The sequence below is a fragment of the Rasamsonia byssochlamydoides genome (assembly GCF_041956645.1).
Source record: "Rasamsonia byssochlamydoides strain NRRL 3658 unplaced genomic scaffold VTN77scaffold_13, whole genome shotgun sequence".
Taxonomy (NCBI): domain Eukaryota; kingdom Fungi; phylum Ascomycota; class Eurotiomycetes; order Eurotiales; family Trichocomaceae; genus Rasamsonia; species Rasamsonia byssochlamydoides.
Window position 1 is genome coordinate 105,266 of NW_027192396.1, and position 19,391 is coordinate 124,656.

At 50.4% G+C, this 19,391-nt stretch overlaps 5 protein-coding genes across 5 annotated transcripts; 3 read left to right on the plus strand and 2 right to left on the minus strand.

Moving 5' to 3' along the window:
- Nucleotides 1-336: 336 nt before the first annotated feature.
- On the plus strand, nucleotides 337-5,358 carry VTN77DRAFT_1475 (uncharacterized protein; the record flags this gene model as incomplete). Its single annotated transcript, XM_069417210.1, has 8 exons — nucleotides 337-1,865; nucleotides 1,922-2,005; nucleotides 2,052-2,111; nucleotides 2,203-2,392; nucleotides 2,490-3,923; nucleotides 3,978-4,384; nucleotides 4,442-5,067; nucleotides 5,135-5,358. The coding sequence occupies 8 exons, from the start codon at nucleotides 337-339 to the stop codon at nucleotides 5,356-5,358; spliced, it is 4,554 nt and encodes a 1,517-aa protein (XP_069279964.1).
- Nucleotides 5,359-5,864: 506 nt separating this feature from the next.
- On the minus strand, nucleotides 5,865-6,893 carry VTN77DRAFT_1476 (uncharacterized protein; the record flags this gene model as incomplete). The annotated part of the gene is made up of 1 exon (XM_069417211.1): nucleotides 5,865-6,893. One exon carries the CDS (start codon nucleotides 6,891-6,893, stop codon nucleotides 5,865-5,867), a length of 1,029 nt encoding a protein of 342 aa, XP_069279965.1.
- A 4,901-nt stretch (nucleotides 6,894-11,794) lies between these two features.
- Nucleotides 11,795-13,514, plus strand: VTN77DRAFT_1477 (uncharacterized protein; the record flags this gene model as incomplete). The annotated part of the gene is made up of 3 exons (XM_069417212.1): nucleotides 11,795-12,720; nucleotides 12,775-13,177; nucleotides 13,236-13,514. 3 exons carry the CDS (start codon nucleotides 11,795-11,797, stop codon nucleotides 13,512-13,514), a joined length of 1,608 nt encoding a protein of 535 aa, XP_069279966.1.
- Nucleotides 13,515-14,263: 749 nt separating this feature from the next.
- VTN77DRAFT_1478 (uncharacterized protein) lies at nucleotides 14,264-14,952 on the plus strand (the record flags this gene model as incomplete). Its single annotated transcript, XM_069417213.1, has 2 exons — nucleotides 14,264-14,486; nucleotides 14,918-14,952. The coding sequence occupies 2 exons, from the start codon at nucleotides 14,264-14,266 to the stop codon at nucleotides 14,950-14,952; spliced, it is 258 nt and encodes an 85-aa protein (XP_069279967.1).
- A 1,537-nt stretch (nucleotides 14,953-16,489) lies between these two features.
- Nucleotides 16,490-18,869, minus strand: VTN77DRAFT_1479 (uncharacterized protein; the record flags this gene model as incomplete). Its single annotated transcript, XM_069417214.1, has 2 exons — nucleotides 16,490-18,626; nucleotides 18,682-18,869. The coding sequence occupies 2 exons, from the start codon at nucleotides 18,867-18,869 to the stop codon at nucleotides 16,490-16,492; spliced, it is 2,325 nt and encodes a 774-aa protein (XP_069279968.1).
- Nucleotides 18,870-19,391: the final 522 nt, after the last annotated feature.

Consider the following 19,391-nt stretch of genomic DNA (forward strand, 5'->3'; position numbering starts at 1 on the left):
GAAACTGGACATCAGCGTCGAAGACGTCATAAACCTTCTCTATTCTCGGCTCTCCATGTCGATTGGTTGTGTGTACCAAAGACAACGCTCCTGATTGGGCCCCATATCCCCGGCTTGCTGATCCCAAACATGAGTCTTCATACTCTACTCCGTAGATAAACATTAATTCCTAGGTTTCAACCTGGTCTGAGTGGATGGGAGCTCGATGTGAAACTCACACGCGCTAGGAGCGGTTATAGATCCCCACATAAAGGAGGGATTGTGCGCCGACACTCCCCAGTCTCCCTTGATTTTCTTGAGAAACAGCGTCTCCATGTCGCTGACTTGCGTGACGAGATGGCATCCAACAAGGCAGACATCGAAATAGCTCCGAAAAATTCTAGTGAACTCCTGGAAGGCACCAGATCCGAAGGGAACGCGCTCGATGGAATCTCTCGCAAAGAATATCAAGAGAAAAGAGAGGAGCTCGACGACGATGCCTTGGCCACATTCGAACCAATTCGCGCCGGCGATCGCGAAGAACTGTCGCGAATTGCATCTTCACTTTCGCAGCATGGCTCCAGCATCCTGAAACGCCGCAATACGGTGGATGGATTGAGCGAGGATGACCCCCTTCTCGACCCAACGAGTCCCAAATTCGATCCCTATGTTTGGGCACGGAAGATCCTGCGGATACTCGATGAGGAAGGCATCCAGCCACAGCGCGCAAGCGTGGTCTTCAAAAATCTCAATGTATCCGGGACCGGTTCGGCGCTGCAGCTTCAGGAAACGGTTGGATCCGTTTTGACGGCCCCATTGCGGCCGGGGAATTTCTTTAGCTTCGCCCGTTGTACCCCTCGTAACCGGATCCTCCGCGATTTTGACGGCGTCCTTAAGAGCGGCGAGCTGTTGATGGTGCTTGGGAGACCGGGCAGCGGCTGTTCTACCTTTCTGAAAGCCATCTGCGGTGAGTTGCATGGTCTGGAGCTCCATAAGGATTCAGTCATCCATTACAGCGGTGTCCCGATGGAGAAGATGCATAAGGAGTTCAAGGGCGAAGTCCTCTACAACCAAGAGGTCGACAAACACTTCCCCCACTTGACAGTTGGCCAGACCTTGGAGTTTGCAGCGGCCGCCAGGACCCCATCCAGCCGAATTCCAGGCCTGAGTCGTGAGGAACACGCAAAGCACGTCACACAAGTCGCCATGGCGGTGTTTGGTCTCTCCCACACGTACAATACCATTGTTGGGAACGACTACGTTCGAGGCGTCTCAGGCGGTGAGAGGAAAAGAGTTAGCATTGCTGAAATGGCTCTCTCACGGGCGCCGATTGCCGCTTGGGATAACAGCACGAGGGGCTTGGACGCCGCAAGCGCTCTCGAATTTGTGAAAGCATTGCGCATGTCCGCCGATCTTACTGGTAGTTGCCATAGCGTTGCCATTTACCAAGCTTCTCAGGCCATCTACGACGTGTTCGACAAGGTCATGGTCTTATACGAAGGGCGCGAGATCTACTATGGGCGATGTGACCAGGCTGAGAAGTACTTCGTGGACATGGGGTGGTACAACCCACCTCGTCAGACAACAGGCGACTTCCTCACGTCAGTAACTAACCCTCAGGAGCGAAGACCCCGCGAGGGAATGGAGGACAAGGTGCCGCGTACCCCGGAGGAGTTTGAGCGATACTGGAAGAACAGCCCCGAATATGCCAGCCTGCAGCGGGAAATTGCGCAGCATGAGGCCGAGTTTCCTATCGGCGGCCGTGCAGAACAGGACCTGCAGCAGAAGAAGCGATCCCAGCAGGCCAAGCATGTCCGGCCCAAAAGTCCGTATATCATTTCAGTGCCGATGCAGATCCGGCTTTGCACGAAACGAGCATATCAGAGGTAAGTTACCGTTTAAGCTTGTCAGACTGGCAGAAATGCTTAGATCTCTGTCCCAGGCTTTGGAACGACAAGGCGGCAACCTTGACGACGCTAATAGGTCGAGTTGTGATGGCTCTCATCATCGGTTCGATTTTCTATGGGTAATGCTATCGCAGCCGCTGGAGATTCAACGCTGACAACTCCTAGAACCCCCAATGCGACAGCTGGCTTTCAGAGCAAAGGAGCCGTCCTTTTCTTTGCGGTTCTGTAAGATGCATCACGCGACTCACTTCGTTATTTACCTTTCTAGTTAAGAATCAGGACGCTCAACATTGCTGACCTGATTACCTTGACACAGGCTGAACGCACTCATCAGCATCACAGAGATCAACTCCTTGTACGATCAGCGTCCCATCATCGAAAAACAAGCCTCATACGCGTTTGTCCATCCGTTTACAGAAGCACTGGGCGGGCTCGTTGCCGATATTCCCATCAAGTTTGTTGCAGCTGTGACGTTTAACATCATCTTGTATTTTCTTGCTGGTCTTGTGAGGACACCCTTCTTTCTCTTCCATTCATGTCTACCGAAGAGACTATTACAGTGTGCTTTCCTCCCCTTTCAAATGACACACTAACATTGTGCAGCGTTATGAGCCCTCTCAATTCTTCATCTTCTTTCTCTTCACCTTCCTCGGAATGCTCGCCATGTCGTCCATCTTTCGGACCCTTGCGGCAGCAACAAAGACCCTCGCTCAAGCCATGGCCTTTGCCGGAGTCATGGTGTTGGCCATCGTGATTTATACCGGATTTGTCATCCCGGGACCTCAAATGCACCCTTGGTTCTCCTGGATACGCTGGATCAACCCTGTGTTCTACGCCTTCGAAGCGCTCATCGCCAATGAATTCCATGGACGGGAGTTTGAATGCTCGCAATTCGTCCCTGCCTATCCGCACCTCTCGGGCGATACCTTTGTCTGCGCCGCGGGGGGAGCAGTAACCGGTCAGCAAACGGTGTCGGGCGATGCGTTCATCCAGACCCAGTATAACTATTCCTATTCGCATGAATGGCGGAACCTGGGGATTCTGATTGCCTTTTGGATTTTCTTTCTCGTTCTTTATCTCATTGCGACAGAACTCAATTCAGCAACATCGTCGACTGCCGAGTTTCTCGTCTTTCGGCGCGGCCACGTGCCGTCGTACATGCAGAATCTTGACAGTGAAGCGAATACCAGGGCTGTCGAAGCGCCGTCAAAAACCTCTTCCCAGGAAGAGAGCCGAGAACAAGGCAATGAGCCTCAAATCATCCCCAAACAACACGACATTTTCACTTGGCAGCACGTCTGCTATGACATACCAGTCAAAGGGGGCCAACGTCGGCTTCTGGATGATGTCTCTGGCTGGGTCAAGCCGGGGACGCTGACCGCGCTCATGGGCGTATCGGGAGCTGGGAAGACCACTTTACTGGATGTTCTGGCCCAACGGGTATCGATTGGCGTGGTTACAGGTGACATGTTCGTCAACGGACGGCCTTTGGATGCGAGCTTCCAGAGAAAGACGGGATACGTTCAGCAGCAGGATCTTCACCTACCCACGTCAACTGTGCGCGAAGCTCTCCGCTTCAGTGCGACGCTTCGACAACCCAGGACAGTATCCAAGAAGGAGAAGTATGACTACGTTGAAGAAGTGATCAAGATGCTCAACATGGAGGATTTCGCCGAGGCCGTTGTGGGCACACCCGGCGAAGGCCTCAACGTCGAGCAAAGGAAGCTTCTGACTATTGGGGTGGAGTTGGCAGCCAAACCAGCCCTATTGTTATTCCTGGATGAGCCGACCAGCGGGCTCGACTCTCAAAGCTCCTGGTCCATCTGCGCCTTTCTGCGCAAACTGGCGGATAATGGACAGGCGGTTCTCTCAACGATCCACCAACCCAGCGCGATCCTCTTCCAGCAGTTTGACCGGTTGCTCTTTCTGGCCAAGGGGGGCAAGACGGTCTATTTCGGGGACATTGGTGAGCAGTCGCGGACTCTTCTTGACTACTTTGAGCGAAACGGGGCTCGGAAGTGCGAGCCGGATGAAAACGTAAGTGCTGCTCCTTTCAGCTAACTCTAGCCCTTTGCTAACGTCTGCACCTAGCCCGCCGAATATATGCTTGAGATTATCGGTGCAGGTGCGTCCGGAAAAGCTATACAAGACTGGCCCACGGTGTGGAAAAATAGTCCAGAAGCCAGAGAAGTTCAGGCCGAAATAGACCGCATCCACCAAGAGCGAGGTGCGATGCAGCCGGCTGAAGACAAGCATATCGCCCAGAACAGCGAATTCGCCATGCCATTCCATTCTCAACTGTGGCATGTCACCCGCCGCGTCTTTCAGCAGTACTGGCGCGAGCCGCAGTACATCTACGCCAAGTTCATCCTCGGAGTCGCGTCGGCCTTGTTCATTGGCTTTTCTTTCTTCAAGCCCAACAGCAGCCAGCAGGGATTCCAGGATGTCCTGTTCAGCACGTTCATGCTTACATCGATCTTTTCGACGCTTGTGCAGCAGTAAGAGCCTTTGCTATTAAGATGAATTTCCGTCAGAAAGCTTACTTTTTCTTCTAGAATCATGCCCAAGTTCGTAACTCAACGCTCGCTTTACGAAGTCCGCGAGAGGCCATCGAAAGCATACTCATGGGCCGTCTTCCTCATCGCCAACGTCGTCGTGGAAATTCCCTACCAGGTGCTTCTGGGGGTGATGGTCTGGGCGAGCTACTACTTCCCCGTGTACGGCGCCAACCAGACAGGGCAACAACAGGGGCTGATGCTGTTGTTCGTCGTGCAATTCTTCGTGTTCGCCTCGACGTTTGCAGAGCTGGTGATTTCCGCGCTGCCAGATGCCGAGACAGCGGGGACGATCGCAACGTTTGCGTTCTCATTGACCCTGACCTTCAACGGAGTGATGCAGCCGCCCAACGCGCTGCCGGGATTCTGGATCTTCATGTACCGCGTCTCTCCGTTGACCTACATGGTCGCCGGGATGACAGGCACGGGTCTGCATGGTCGCGCGGTACAATGCTCCGGCGCTGAGCTGAGCGTGTTTAACCCGCCTGCTGGCATGACGTGTGGCGAGTATCTGGCGCCATACCTGAAGCTTGCGCCGGGGCAGCTATACAACCCAGCGGCCACGAGCAACTGCCAGTACTGTCCGCTGAGCAGCGCAGATCAGGTTTTAGCTCTCAGCGATATCTGTAAGCATATTCTCACGACGCACAGAGAAACCCACTAAGAGAGCCTCTAACACAAAGATGTACATAGATTACACCGACAGATGGCGCAACTGGGGCATCGGATGGGCCTACATTGGCTTCAACATCATGGGCGCCGTGCTGCTGTACTACATGTTCCGAGTTCGACACTACAAGCCCACGTCACTGGTACGAGGCATTTGCGATGGAGGACGACTCGTCGGCCAGGTCTTTAAGCGGAGATCGGGAAAGACGCCCAAGGGGAGAGAGGCGGAGAATGGGCGACTGTATTAACCTCGCGAAGGGTGCGTTCATCATTTCTTTTCAAGTTGCATTTCTTCGTCCTTTTCAATATGTCCACGTGATTTGTCATAAGCACTTTAATGACACCTCCATCATTTCCTGTCCATGTTATCTCTTATTTGTGTCTTGTTATCATGTGGTATAAGATATATCCAGTACAATCCCTCCATCTACCGGCTTGCGTACTGCTCGGAAAACAGCTTTCTTCTCTGTTTTCTCTCTTCTCGGCATGAAAGCGTGGATCAGCATCATGAGAAGAAGAAAAAGGCTGAAAATCTTGAGATTTGTGATGCTGGCTGAGGAGAGTACACGGAACAGCCCTGACCCTCAGCCCTTGCCCTATGCCCTATGCGCCATAGCCTAACCCCGTGGCTAGCCAATCACTTGGCTCCACCGGATATTCGCTGCCGTTGACGGATAAGTCAGTCAACGAGGGATAACATCTTCGCTGTTAGTTATATATATGATAACTATCAATCTTTGTCATATTGTCAATATTATACAGTAACGACCACCTTCTGCGCCGAAACGCCCTTTTTGCGCACCTCCAGACCCGCTTGCAGCGCTTCTATCCCCTTACCAACAACATGCGGATCCGGCGCGGGTACAAACTTGCCCTCAGCCAACGCCTTCGGCAGGAACTGGTTAAAGATGACATGGCTGACCTCATCATCTTTGATGGTATAGGCCAGGACCAATTTGGCGGCCACTCCACCGGGCAGTTTCTCAGGCGGCTGCATGACGGTCGAGACGACTTTCTTGCCCTGCGACCGCCTCAACACGTCAGCGCAGTGCTGGATCGCGCCGTTGCGGTTGACGGTGTCTAGGACGCCGGCGATCGTCTTGTTCTTAAACGCAGCGACCAGGTCCTCTACGACGCTGGCGCTGTTGTAGTCGAAGGCCTGGCTTGCGCCGAGATTCTTGACGTAGGCGAAGTTCTTCGGCGAGGCGGTTGTGATCACCTCGTATCCTGCCGCGACAGCGAGTTGGATGGCGTTGCTGCCGACACTGGAGGCGCCGCCCCAGACGAGCAGCGTCTCCCCTGTAGGTTTCGGGTTCAGGTCCAGCGCCGGATACTTCAGCTCGAGGAACCCCTTCTGAAACATTCCCGCTGCTGCGGTCGACAAACATAACGGGACCACCGCAGCGCGGTCAAAGGGCACAGACTCCGGAATCCGCGCCGCCATATTCGCCTTCAGGACGGTATACGCCTGGAACGCTCCATCGCAGGGCCGATTCGTCGCGAGACTCAGCGCATACCCCAGCGCGCGATCCCCGGGACGGAACAGATTTGTCGCGGCGGAGCCAACTTCGACAACTTCCCCCGCAACGTCCTCGCCGATGATGTTCGGGTAGTCGATGTCGAAGTACGCGAGTTCCTGCTGCATCCAGTCGATGGGGTTGATGGCCCAGGCGGCGTTTTTGAGCACGATCTCGTTGGCGCCGGGAGATGTGTAGGGGGCGGGCTTGATGTGGAAGGGTTTGCTTTTGGGCGCGACTTGCCAGGCTGCTGTGTTGGAGGTCATGATGTTGACGTATTACTACGAAGGGAAAGAGAAGAAAAGAAAAGAATAGAGAGCGAGAGAAGCTACAAAGGAAATAAGAGACCCGACTAGGTTAGTTAGGTATCTAAAGTATGATAAATGTACTGTACATAAAAGTCGAGGAATAGTGAGTCGAGTCGAGTCGAGTTCCTATGACCATCCTGATCGATATATTGCAAAAAGAATCCTGGGATGCGAAACAATATTCGCCAGCTAGAGTTCTATGATGCAATGCATACATAACTACCGAAACTCAATACTCAATAATACCAGGGGTTAAGGTTAGAATCCGATTCCACTCCGCGTGCTGAGAAATAAGCTCAACTTTTTCCCAGTGGGCATATATATACTGCCAGAAGTAAAGTTCCGATCTTTAAATTATTTAAACTTCTTCCAAGTGAATTGATCTGCGACACCTTCAACTAAAAATAAATCTGCACTATGATTCAGGAAAACGAAACGAAACAGACGTCCCCAGATCGATCTCTAATGTATCTGGCGGTTTGATCATGATTGGGAACAAGAACCAAACAGAGGCGATTGATGAGGTCAATAATATTAATAAGTGAGCTAGAGCCATACTAAAATTTCGCTCTTCTCTATTTCAGGGAAAAAAAATTTAAATAAATAACAGCAGTTGTTGGTATGGGAGACTGACCAGGTCATTTGTACATAGAGTATAGACACTTGCTCTTGTGAACGTCCATCTGGTACTAACATTAATACCATAGCTAGGTGCAGTACATCCCTGTAAGCTTGGACCAGAATGATGGCGTACTGTACATAAATGTGCGTTGAGAGGGGCACCTTGTTCTTATCCCTATCAATTACTTAATTCGGTAAATCTCAACATCTCTCATGGATCGTTGAAGAGAATTTTCCAAACCCTCCAAAAAAAAAAGAGAGAGAGAGAGAGAAAGAAAAAGAATATTGAAAAATAAAGACTCCAACCGCAAGGGAGTATGGGATTTTGAAAAACCGTTGATCAACGGTTATAATGCTTTTTTTTAACCATTTTACCATGAGTGACAAACGTATAAAATGGTAATCGTTCGAAACGGTTATCTAATGGATAGCCAAAATAAAAAAAAATAGACTTTTAAGAAACATTAGTTAAGAGAAATATTGATTCTAGGGGGAAAACACTAGATTCTAGGAGAAACAGTCGGATTTTCAGGAGAATGGTTTTTGCCATAATATAGTCGTTATTTATGGTATCTCTTTAGTATAACCTCAAATTATATAGATTAGATGGTCTGGTGGTTTGATTCGATGGTTTCTAGGTATAGATCATTTTTTTTAAAAAAAAAAAGAAAAGAAAAAAAAGAAAAAGAGAGAAAAAAGAAAGTCATCTTGCTTCCCAAAAAAAAGTGTAATCATAAGGTGTTATTAAGTTGCACAGTTTGAATCCAGCATTAGGTGGGACATTAAGTTAGTAAGAGGAAATATCTATTTTTACGAACAGTTAATTTTCTATGAACACTATATTTTTGAGGAAAAGAAGATTTATAAACCATGGCATGGATCAACGGTTTTTCTGGTCACGTACGGTATGACATTGAATGTTCAATCCATATAATAATGCATTCTGCTCGCCGAAGGTGTTTTTTTTTTCCCTCTTTCCTTCCTGCTCTCTAGTTATTACCCATTATTTCAGATTCAGATCATTCATTCATTCATTCACTCCATTCCCCTTGAGATGGAAGTAATTTACCTATTTATTATTTGTTATCTTCTGTTTGCATCTCGATTGGTCTATCATTTCGTACTGTACTTGAGTTCATGCCAAATATATATTTTTCTTTTGGAGTAACAAATACAAAGCACCTGACTACGACTACGACCACAACCTATGCTTTTACACCATGATATTACCTCTATTACCAAGGAGAAGAGGGGAAAGAGGGGAAAGAAATACTAACGATGGAATTGATCAGTGGTAGTAGCTTCACGATGCAGTCCACCCTCGTATTCTCCGGCTAAATGGCAGTCAAGTCGCCTTTCCCCTCCTTTGCTCATTTTAATATTTTATCCAGAGTATTATTGGGTATTTATCAGGTCAAGAGAGAGGACAGGACAGGGGCAGGGGATAAAAGCGGACTCTACTGTAGGTGAATGCATTTGCTGTATACGATCCAGGTATATAGATATATATGCTGCAGTCGTTGAAGACAACCACCATCTAGGTGAGTGCAATTCTGGATAGCTGGATATCCAACATCTACTCCTTCCTTATTCTCTGGTTGAAGGTTGCGAGTCAGGAGAATTCTCGAGGATTCAGAGTTTCGATCAGCAACGGCTGCTGACCGACGCAAGGATGCCGACGGCAGTCACTCGGGCTAGATCACGAATCTTTTCCGAATATTTTCCCGTCAACCGTGGGAGAACGGTCACCGTTCAGGCGATTTTGTCAGCGCGTCGGGATCGGGATTAGCCGTGTGGATAAGGGACTTTGACGGGCTGAGCGATGGCTGGTTGACCGCTGGACGCCGACACGAGTGTGCGTGACCCCGACAGTTTTTGCGCTGTCAGCGTCTCATATGGGCCGATTCCAACCGGAGAAGCGGGGACTGGAGACTGGAGAGTCTGGAGAAAAATTTTTCAGGGATGCTGACAGTCAGTTGACTGTTTCAGTCACCTCCAGAATCTGGTAATAATTATTAGCTGACAATTTTTGCCAGGAGGTTGGCAACTTGGCAAGCACCTGGCCCCGTGGCCAATCCCACGAACCGACCGACCGGAGAAAAACACGAGAGTTCAGGCCGAGGGTGAAAAAGACAGAGGACTCTATTATCCCTGGGGTCTGGGATGGTCGACCCCGATGGGAAGCCGACAAAAGCCGGGGATGCTAAGGCCTCCAGTCGAACGGACCAAGGCCGAATTGGGAATGAACTCCGGAGCCGGGTCCACGCCAGACGACAGCTGACAAAAAGATTCTACCAGAGCTGGGTCAGACTGGACGAGATCCCATGACATGATGACTGTGGTACAAATCAAAATCCAATCGTCATGGCCACAGAGCAAACAACGGTAGAGGCAGGTCTCAAGCCCGACTGGAGTGTGTACAGAAGAATACGGAGTACTCTCGGATGGTCCCACGCTCCTGCTGTCAGAGTGCTTTCTGCTTCCCGTGTTTCTGTCGGTGGGTTCCACTCTGTTGCCTCCTTCTTCTAATGGCAAATCTGGAGCGCCGCTTCAGCCATGTTCGCTGGGCTCTCCGTTACTCCGGACTCCAGACTCTGTGTGCTCACCGGGAGCTCAGAGAGGCAAGCGTCATCTGGAGATGCGGATATTCTGGGGTGTGATGTTTGGAGACGTCTGGGGAAGACAAATGGTTCGAGAACCCCTTGATAGACTAACACAGCACGATAGGATTATTGAAGTACCGTACTCCGTACGTGGCATTGTGCTACTGTGCTGGTTCATGAAGGATTGGGGTTTTCGTACCACCGTTACATAGCGGAGGGAACCTAGCAATCTACCTGCGCCGGGACCACGTCCAAGCTTCTGCGGGACAATCTGATTTGTCTGGCGGTCCGTCCACAGAACCAACAAACTCTACACCAGTAACGTCGTGACTCGGAGTTAATTAATTTCAACCGTACTCAGTACACACCAGGATGCATCAGGCATTTCCACGGACGAGGTCATTGTCACCTTAATGGCAGGGAGTTGGCTGATGAGAAGCTGTGGAATCATGCGAGAAAAATGGTGCCATCTTCTTATCCGGAATCTGCTCTGAGATCGAATCAAGTGTCCAAAACTAATCTGGATGCAAGCTCTAGCCCCTGGATCCAGTTTAGCGCGGCGCAGACAGAACCGTGGAAAGATTGCATCACAGCCAAGTCTTAGCAAGCGCCATGTTTCTGCTGCCAGTTTTTCTAGGCTTTTCGCCTGCATCTGGGTAGCCGACGCTAGCAATCTCTTCTCTGACACGTGGTAGGCTGGATTCTCCGTCCCTGGTCGCGTGTTCGGCTGGTTTGCGTCCTGTTTCGGTCTCGTTCCGTGGATGCTCAAATTACTTTCATGTCAGGTTTTCTTTCTCTCTTCCTGTCTGACGCTGTCTCCATTGGAATCTCGAGGCTGATTGGATTGCCCCCGACGCCGGCGACAAACAGGCGCACCTGACCCGATCCGCCCCCGGGGCCAGACCCGAGCCTCTGTTTGGCCACGCAACTTGCGCTGCATCTGGAACGTCACAGATCATGGCGACCTAGCTAAACCGTCCTGGGTTGGAGCAAGATTTGATCCTGAACCCTGGCCAGGCCAGAGAAAATGTTTGGCGAGCCTGTTACCGCGATCGACAACGAACTCAAGGAACCTGCGGACCTGCCAACCAGATCTCTTGAAGCGCTTCTTTCTTCTGTTTGTTCGGTTCTTGGTTCAGACGGCCTTCCAAGTTGCCACCGTTGTGTGCGCTAAGCGGGAGACTAGCGCAAGCTCAGGTCAGGCGTCATTCTGATTGGCCGGCCTCCGCTGTTCCTGACTGCCGGGAATGGATTCATCCATTTCCCATCTCGGCCACTCCAGCCCGCTGACCCCGACCCTCTCTCCAATTTCCCCCCAGAAGCTAGTCGTCCGTCATGGCGCCCCCCGGGGACGGAAATACGGAGACTAGACCCAGACGCGGGGACGCCGTTCATGGAAAAAAAAAAAGAAAAATGAAAGCGAAAAGGGGAGAACTGGGTTGTGTCACATCCGGAAACACATCTATAAAATCCCCTCCCCGCCCCCTCTCTGGATAAGATCTTCATTGCGCTGTCCTCCTCGCCCTCTCCTCCTTTACTCTGCTAAGCGGGGTCTTCAATTCTTTTCTTATCTTTTTTTTTTCTTTTTGTTTCTTTCTGAGGACCGTCATTGATTGTTCTTGTGTCTCGTCCATCATGGCCCGCGAACGCGATCAGGAAGTCGCGGCCACAGCCGACACGGAGCGCGTCGAAGCGCCCGTCACGGTAAAGGCCTATCTCATGTGTGTCTTCGCCGCCTTTGGTGGTATCTTCTTCGGGTATGACTCCGGATACATCAACGGTGTCCTGGCCATGGATTACTTCATTGAGCGGTTCGAGCACCTCGATAAAGCGACCACGCCCGCTTCCCAATTCGTTGTGCCCTCCTGGCAGAAGTCCCTCATCGTCTCCATCTTGTCCGCTGGTACCTTCTTTGGTGCCCTGATTGCTGGTGACCTGGCGGACTGGTTCGGTCGTCGCACGACCATCATTGCCGGCTGCATGCTCTTCTCGGTTGGTGTTGCCCTCCAGGCCGCCTCCACCGCCTATGGTCTGCTCGTCGCTGGCCGTCTGGTCGCCGGTTTCGGTGTCGGTTTCGTGTCGGCCATTATCATCCTGTACATGTCCGAGATTGCGCCGCGCAAGGTGCGTGGTGCCATCGTCTCGGGCTACCAGTTCTGCGTCACCATCGGTCTGATGCTGGCTTCGTGTGTCGACTATGGCACCGAGAACCGCACCGACTCGGGCTCGTACCGCATTCCCATCGGTCTGCAGCTGCTCTGGGCCCTCATTCTGGGTGTTGGTCTTTCGCTGCTTCCTGAGTCTCCGCGTTACTTTGTCAAGAAGGGCCAGCTGGACAAGGCTGCTGAGGTGCTGTCCCGTGTGCGTGGTCAGCCACAAGATTCGGAGTACATCCAGCAGGAACTGGCTGAGATCGTGGCCAACCATGAGTACGAGATGCAGATCATCCCGCAGGACGGCTACTTCTCGAGCTGGGCCAACTGCTTCCGGGGAAGCCTCTGGAAGGCCAACAGCAACCTCCGCCGTACTATTCTGGGTACCTCGCTGCAGATGATGCAACAGTGAGTTTCCCTCCCTTTTGTTTATCCCCCGTGATATCTGCTGACATGTTCCAGATGGACCGGTGTCAACTTCGTCTTCTACTTCGGTACCACCTTCTTCACGGCCCTGGGCACCATCCAAAACCCCTTCCTCATCAGCATGATCACGACCATCGTTAACGTCTTGTCGACCCCGATCTCTTTCTGGACGATGGAGAAGATGGGTCGTCGCCCCTTGCTGATCTGGGGTGCTCTCGGCATGGTCATCTGCCAGTTCATCGTCGCCATCGTTGGTGTCACTGATGGCCAGAACCACCAGGCCGTCAGCGCCATGATCTCGTTCATCTGCATCTACATCTTCTTCTTCGCCAGCACTTGGGGTCCTGGTGCTTGGGTCGTCATCGGTGAGATCTACCCGCTGCCGATCCGTTCCCGTGGTGTGGCTTTGTCGACCGCTTCCAACTGGCTGTGGAACTGCGTAAGTGCCCTTGCCTGATGAGTTGCATGGTATGATTCTGACTAAATTCCTTCTCTAGATTATTGGCGTCATCACCCCCTACATGGTGGATTCCGACAAGGGCAACCTGGGCCCCAAGGTCTTCTTCATCTGGGGATCGCTGTGCGCGGTGTGCTTCCTGTACGCGTACTTCCTCATCTTCGAGACCAAGGGCTTGACCCTGGAGCAGGTCGACAAGATGATGGAGGAGTGCACCCCGCTGACGTCTTCCAAGTGGAAGCCGCACAGCACCTTTGCCGCCGAGATGGGTCTTACCGACAAGGCGGCCGTTACGCACGAGGAGGAAAGCAAGGAGTAAACATGTTTCCTGTTGTCGGGAAATGTTTATCGCCTGCTGTCCTGTCTTTTAATCAGTAGATGTCTACATTTATGTATACCCATGGTGTCACGAGTCATCACTTCATGTCTGTACTAACCAGTCTGTTGGACTGGGAATAATGTCTGGTCGGTCGATAGTAATGTCTTAATGTAAGAAAAATCTAATATGTTGAGAAAAAAACATCTACGAATCTATTATTTCTTTTTCAGAGTGTAATAATCAATAAGAATGAAAATAAGACTGCCTACGTAAGAAAAGTGGCAGGTAGAGCTCTCCATTCTTTGAACAGGCTGTGTAGAGGCATGGGTACTGTATGTACATACAGTACAGTAAGCCAAAAGAAGTACCCCAGTGATAACCTTGATAACCACGTCCAAATAACTAGAATAATTATAATTTGGCTCTCTACTTCACGCCTCTCACCTCCTTGGCTGAGACGTTTTTATGTTATGGGTCTTAGCATGATCCGTCAGGCGCTGTGGACAGCGCCGGACGCAGCTTGCGTACTTCAATCCTCGTCGACATCAACCGAAACTCTGTTGGCTAGCCATTCATCGCATACAACTCTTCACAGCATGCGATGAGTCCGATCCCCTCACATCGTGAGCGTCATCCTCCGCAACCCATACTGTTGTCATATCAGCTAGCTCACTGACGTTAATACAGGTCTTGAACCTCACACATACACAAGTGGCCGATGACTGCGTCGCGACAAGCTAGAGCGTGACATGCGCTACATCCAATTCGACTTCGACGCGCTCTGCCAGAGGGTCGTCGAACTCTGTCCCGGAGCAGAGTCGATTACGACCTACGACAAGAAAGAAGGGGGGTTCAACAGGGTCTTTATTTTCACCATGGACAATGCCAGACGGGTTGTGGCGAGACTGCCATTTGCGCTGGTAGGACCGCCGAAGTTAACCTCCGCTTCTGAGGTGGCTACAATCATGTATTGTGAGTTTGAGTCAACAAGCTTGGCAGGTAATGTAGCTAGTAATTATTTTGCACGTCTTGGTACAAGCCAAGACCAGCATCCTTATAATGAAAATCCTCTTGAACAGATATGAGTCAAGTAGTTGAAGTGATGGAGAAGACATCGTGGGGTAATCTCCTTTCAAGACTTTGGACACGAGGAACTTAAAAAAAAAAAGAAAAGAAAAAAAAAAGAAGTGTAAAGAAGCAGAAGAACAGGAAAGTGCTTCTGAAAGAACCTTGTCGAGAGGGAAAAGTACCGAATATAAATTTCTTTTACCATCAGGTGCTTGAATCTATATACTATATATACATACTTTAATATAGTTAGGATAGGTTAAGGCATTACCAATATTCCAGGACACGGCACTATAGATAGAAGCCAATTGTACTGATGGCTCAAGAATGGCCAGGCCGGCATCACCGCGCCAGCTGGCGAGACACCTAGATCTGGACAAGTGGGTAACTTGGGCCTTGATGTTCGATGGCAACCCTGTCACTCATCCTTTCGAATGCAGGGGCAAATACAGCTGAGTCAGCTTGAGAACATCCATGCTGTTGTCCATTGATTTTTTTTTAAAAAAAAAGTTTGTTATTTTACAAGGGGGAGGTGGGAGGCACTCTATAGTGGGAGGTAGCTATAAGTGCCCTTAGGGTAGGACTGTAGGGTGTCAGCCCTTCCAGTTTAGAAGAGGAATTGCCCTTGGGAGTAGTAATACTTCTACCCTCTCATTTCTCCTCGAAGTGTTTTGGTCAGCCCCATCTTATCCCCTTATAAGAAAGGGCAACTAAGGGCATAAAACCTTTTTCTACAAGCTCCTATTATATCTAGACTCATCTGATTATGAATATGTGCCCAGGGCAAGCCATATACCCTAAATATATATTATTAGTGTGTAGGTCCTACATATTAAATATAGATCCCACACATTGATAATATGGGAGTGTACCGAGAGTATTTGTCCAGGGTCCTTCCCTGAGTAAATCCTTTAGTAGGAACAAACCCCATGGGGGGAATCAAAGCTACGATCTCACATAGGTCACCCAGTGCACTTAGTACTGCGCCAGCTGGGGCTGTGGATTGGTTTATCAGATCTGGCTTGCTGCACGGCCAGATGTGCCTGGATCAAGCTGCATATTGATTGGGGGCCAAGTCCAACGGTGGTTAGGTTGACATCATAGAGGACAAGTAAGATTATTCGTCTGCCTGATATTGCTTTGCGACCAGTTATTGCGGAAAACGGTGTGTTTTATACAGTATATAAATAGGAAGTCAGGTAGTCTGACAGTATTATTGCGCAAGCCGCGGGAGCTAAAGCAAGGACGATAAGATGATGCAGGGGTTCGATCAGTGGAACAGGGTTTCTACTGGTCGACATCTCTGTTCGTATGTAGACCAGACCTGCACGTCAGAACTTCGCGGCTTTCAAATTGCTTTGTCTGAAAATTAGTGTGGAAGAAGTGCCACTTCCGCTGGGTGCGGTCCAGGTCAGGAGACTGGGGCTCATCTCATCATTAAGTCAGCAGTTAAATGCGGCTGAATAAGAATAGATACAGCGCTAAGTATAAATAGTTAATGCCTTCTCATTCAGCTGACTTCTGTCAACATGTGACTGTCACAGAGTAGTGTGTCAGTCTGTCATGTAAATAATCTGCAGAGAAGGTCCTAAGGTGATGGAAGGTGGTGCGGAGCATGGAAACTATCATGGCAAATACAACATACTGTTGTAGCATTAGATTGGATATTATTGCATAAGTTTATTCATTAGTAGTATAGGAAGCAAGCCCTTCGTACGCTTCGAAGCAGGTGATTATCCGAGCCACGAAGGGGATTGAATATGTCGACCCCTTCAGATCTGAGCTTACAATCAGCTTGATTTCTCATGGCTCCGGTCTTCTCTAAAGATTGTCTTACCATCGTCTTTAGTCGTATCAGGCTAGGTTATAGTTTTCGTCAAAAATAGACCATCCTCAGCTCGCTCGACTCAATGACCGTTCCAAACCGCTGCTCGTGACAACCATGACTTCAGAGATCGTCTGCCGCGACTGCGTCTGCAGAACTCATTCAGCTCTGGGGGCGGATTATCTACCCCCACGTCAGACCAATCCTCTGGCAGGACCTTCCGCCTGGCGTCTCGTGCCAGGAGCATTGCGATCATGCTGACGCTCGGAAGATCATTCTCTCGCTGATGCAATCCTCGCTTGTTGTCGAACGCGACGATACGCCGGGACTGTGTCTGAATGGCACTTTGCAGCAGACCATCTAGATCAGTCCGGGTAAGCGGTGGCTCAGTAGTGTCAATCTTCGTCTGAACATAGCTAACCAGTCCATACGCCGCGGCGAGGTTGAGGAATGACGTGAAACAATGGGATGAGCGGAGCATGGTCCAGCGCCTTTTTTGACCCTTTCTGGCACTGGGCGGAAACACGGAGAGATTTACGACTGTATCTGCGGTTCGGTCGACTTCGTCAAGATATGCGACTTGGGGTTCCCCAGTGTCGGCTTCCAGCTGAATGGCAAATTCGATGCACCATCCAACGATATCCAGCAACTTTGTTCCGGTGCGGATCGAAAGGGTCTTCAGTTGAAAGAGAAAGGAGTTGCACAGGGCTCTGTGGGGATTGAATAATTCGTCTGTGCCCCGAGTAATTTTGGACCATATCCGAGGAGACTCGATAAAGTCTTTTACCGTTCGATGAAGATACTCAACTTGCAGCTCCCCGTCACTGGACCGCGTCGGAAGCGTTTCAAGTAAGCCTTTGCAGCTGCTTTTCAGCCTGCGTCTCATCTGGTCCTCCCGGTAGAGCCTTTCATTGTCTGTGATCAGCTTCACATCCGCTTTTACTGCAGCCAGAGGATCTTCTTCGTCTGCGTAGTACAGTCCAAGCAAAGACAGTGGTCGTTGAGCAGCCCTCACAATTTGCATCAGCTGACATGCGTGATTGAAGTAGAAAGGCTCGAGACTGTTCAAGATCTTATCGAATAGCTCTTCGAGATCGGTTGGGATGATGTCCAGACGTCTCTGCATGTCTGACATCCTGTCCGAATTGGTTAAGCCTTGGAGCAGAGACTGAACAACCAAGTAGACCCAGAGAAAAACTCCCGATGCTTTGCTAACGACATTTTCCACCAGCTTCGAGGCAGACTCCGGCTCGCGACTCTCCAGTCGGGTGTATTGCTTGTTCTCGCTGAATTTACTGGTAACGTACAACTTGATGTCGTCATGCGTCAGGTGCTCTAAGAGCAGGCTTGGCCGACTCTCGAAGGCGTCCTCGAAGACAAGCCATGGACGGCTTGCAGCGCAAACTTTGACGTTTGAGGCCTTGGTGGTATTGATTATCAGGCCCACAAGCTCGCTATGATCACCGTCAAATTCGTCCAACCCATCGATGAAAAAACAGAAGCGGAGTGACTTGTCTTGGAGAAGGGCGTTGAACGTCCTTCTTAACTCTTCCCAGGTCCACTGCGGCAAGCGTCCTCCAAGAGGGTTATAATATTTCCAGCGGGTTTCAAAGAGAGATATGATCAAGTCTGGTCGAGCTTGAAGAACCTGATGTAGCAGCGACTGCAGGAGACCCATTCTCGACATCTGCATCGCCGTGCCAGAATTCCAGAAGAAGAATCCAGCGGTTACGAGTGGGTGTTGACCAGCCCAAGCTTGCAAATGCGCCGTGGTTCGGGTATCTTGATAGAGAAACTTCATCAGGGTCGATTTGCCAGATCCCGGCTTTCCAGTTATCCAGTAGATGTTGTTGCCATCTTCATTCCTCGTCCAGTCAACGAAGTTGGCCCATGGCTTCCCAGTCCCGTCGGGATCTTGGTAGATCCATTCAAAAGTGTCGCGATAAGCTCGACAAATTCTTTCTTGGCGATCCGGCATACCAGGGAACTCAAGGCGGGCCAGAATCATGAGCTGGAAATGTTTTTGCAGCTCCAGTTGAGCAGATTCATCCAACTTTGTGGAAATGAGGGAAATATTGGCCATCGAGAGGCTGTGCCAGTTGTCCTGATAGATAGTGTCGAGAACTTCTGCCTGCCATTGCTGGGATTTTTCGATGACTGCTTTCAACTCATTGTTGCGCTGCGGAGAATTGGTGTTCTGGATGGCCTCAATGTGCTCTCTGAATGGTCGTCAATAAATGGAGCTGAGTGGATCAAAGGATTGCAGCGACAGACCGAAGGCAAAAGAGTAACGTTGTGTCAAGTTGCTTTCTGATTCCATCCAGCCTCTTTTCTAGTGCGCTGATCTTTCCCTGGCCCCATACTGAGTCTAAGCTTGCCGGAAACTTTCCCACTTCCTGTGCGGCCCCTTGACCCGGAGCCTCTCTAATTCCACCAGAAGCTCTTGACTGACGGAGTTGCATTCGTCGCAGAGCCGACGAAGCTGTGTCTCCGCGGGGCTGTCTTTCTTCCTTGTACCGGGGTATTCGCGACGATCCTTCAAGATTGTACTGAGCTTAGAAATGCTCCTCGCAACGTCCTCCAAGGCGAGATTGTCCTCTAATGCTCCGTTTGCAGAGCGATAAGCCTCGTAAGTCTTCGATACCAGCTTGCTTGTGAAGTCAACAAACTGGACGATATTTGAAGCTAAACCAAGTGCTGTAAGGGGGTCCATAGCGGTCAACAACGACTCCACAAGGCTGGCGCTGCCTTGATTCAGGTAATCTGATCGAGCGTGCGTGTGAAAAGTTCAGCCGAAGCCTCCTTGCCCAGGATACTCCCTGCTGCCGGCACGATGAGCCTTGCTGAGCCTCAGCTGACATCGATTAGAGGCTTCGTCAATGGCCATGCTGAAGCGGGGCATTCTTAGCCATTGTGGGACTGCGGGGGCCAAAGCTCAACTGCCACATTCATGCAGCCCACAGGGAATGGATGTAGAGTTGAGA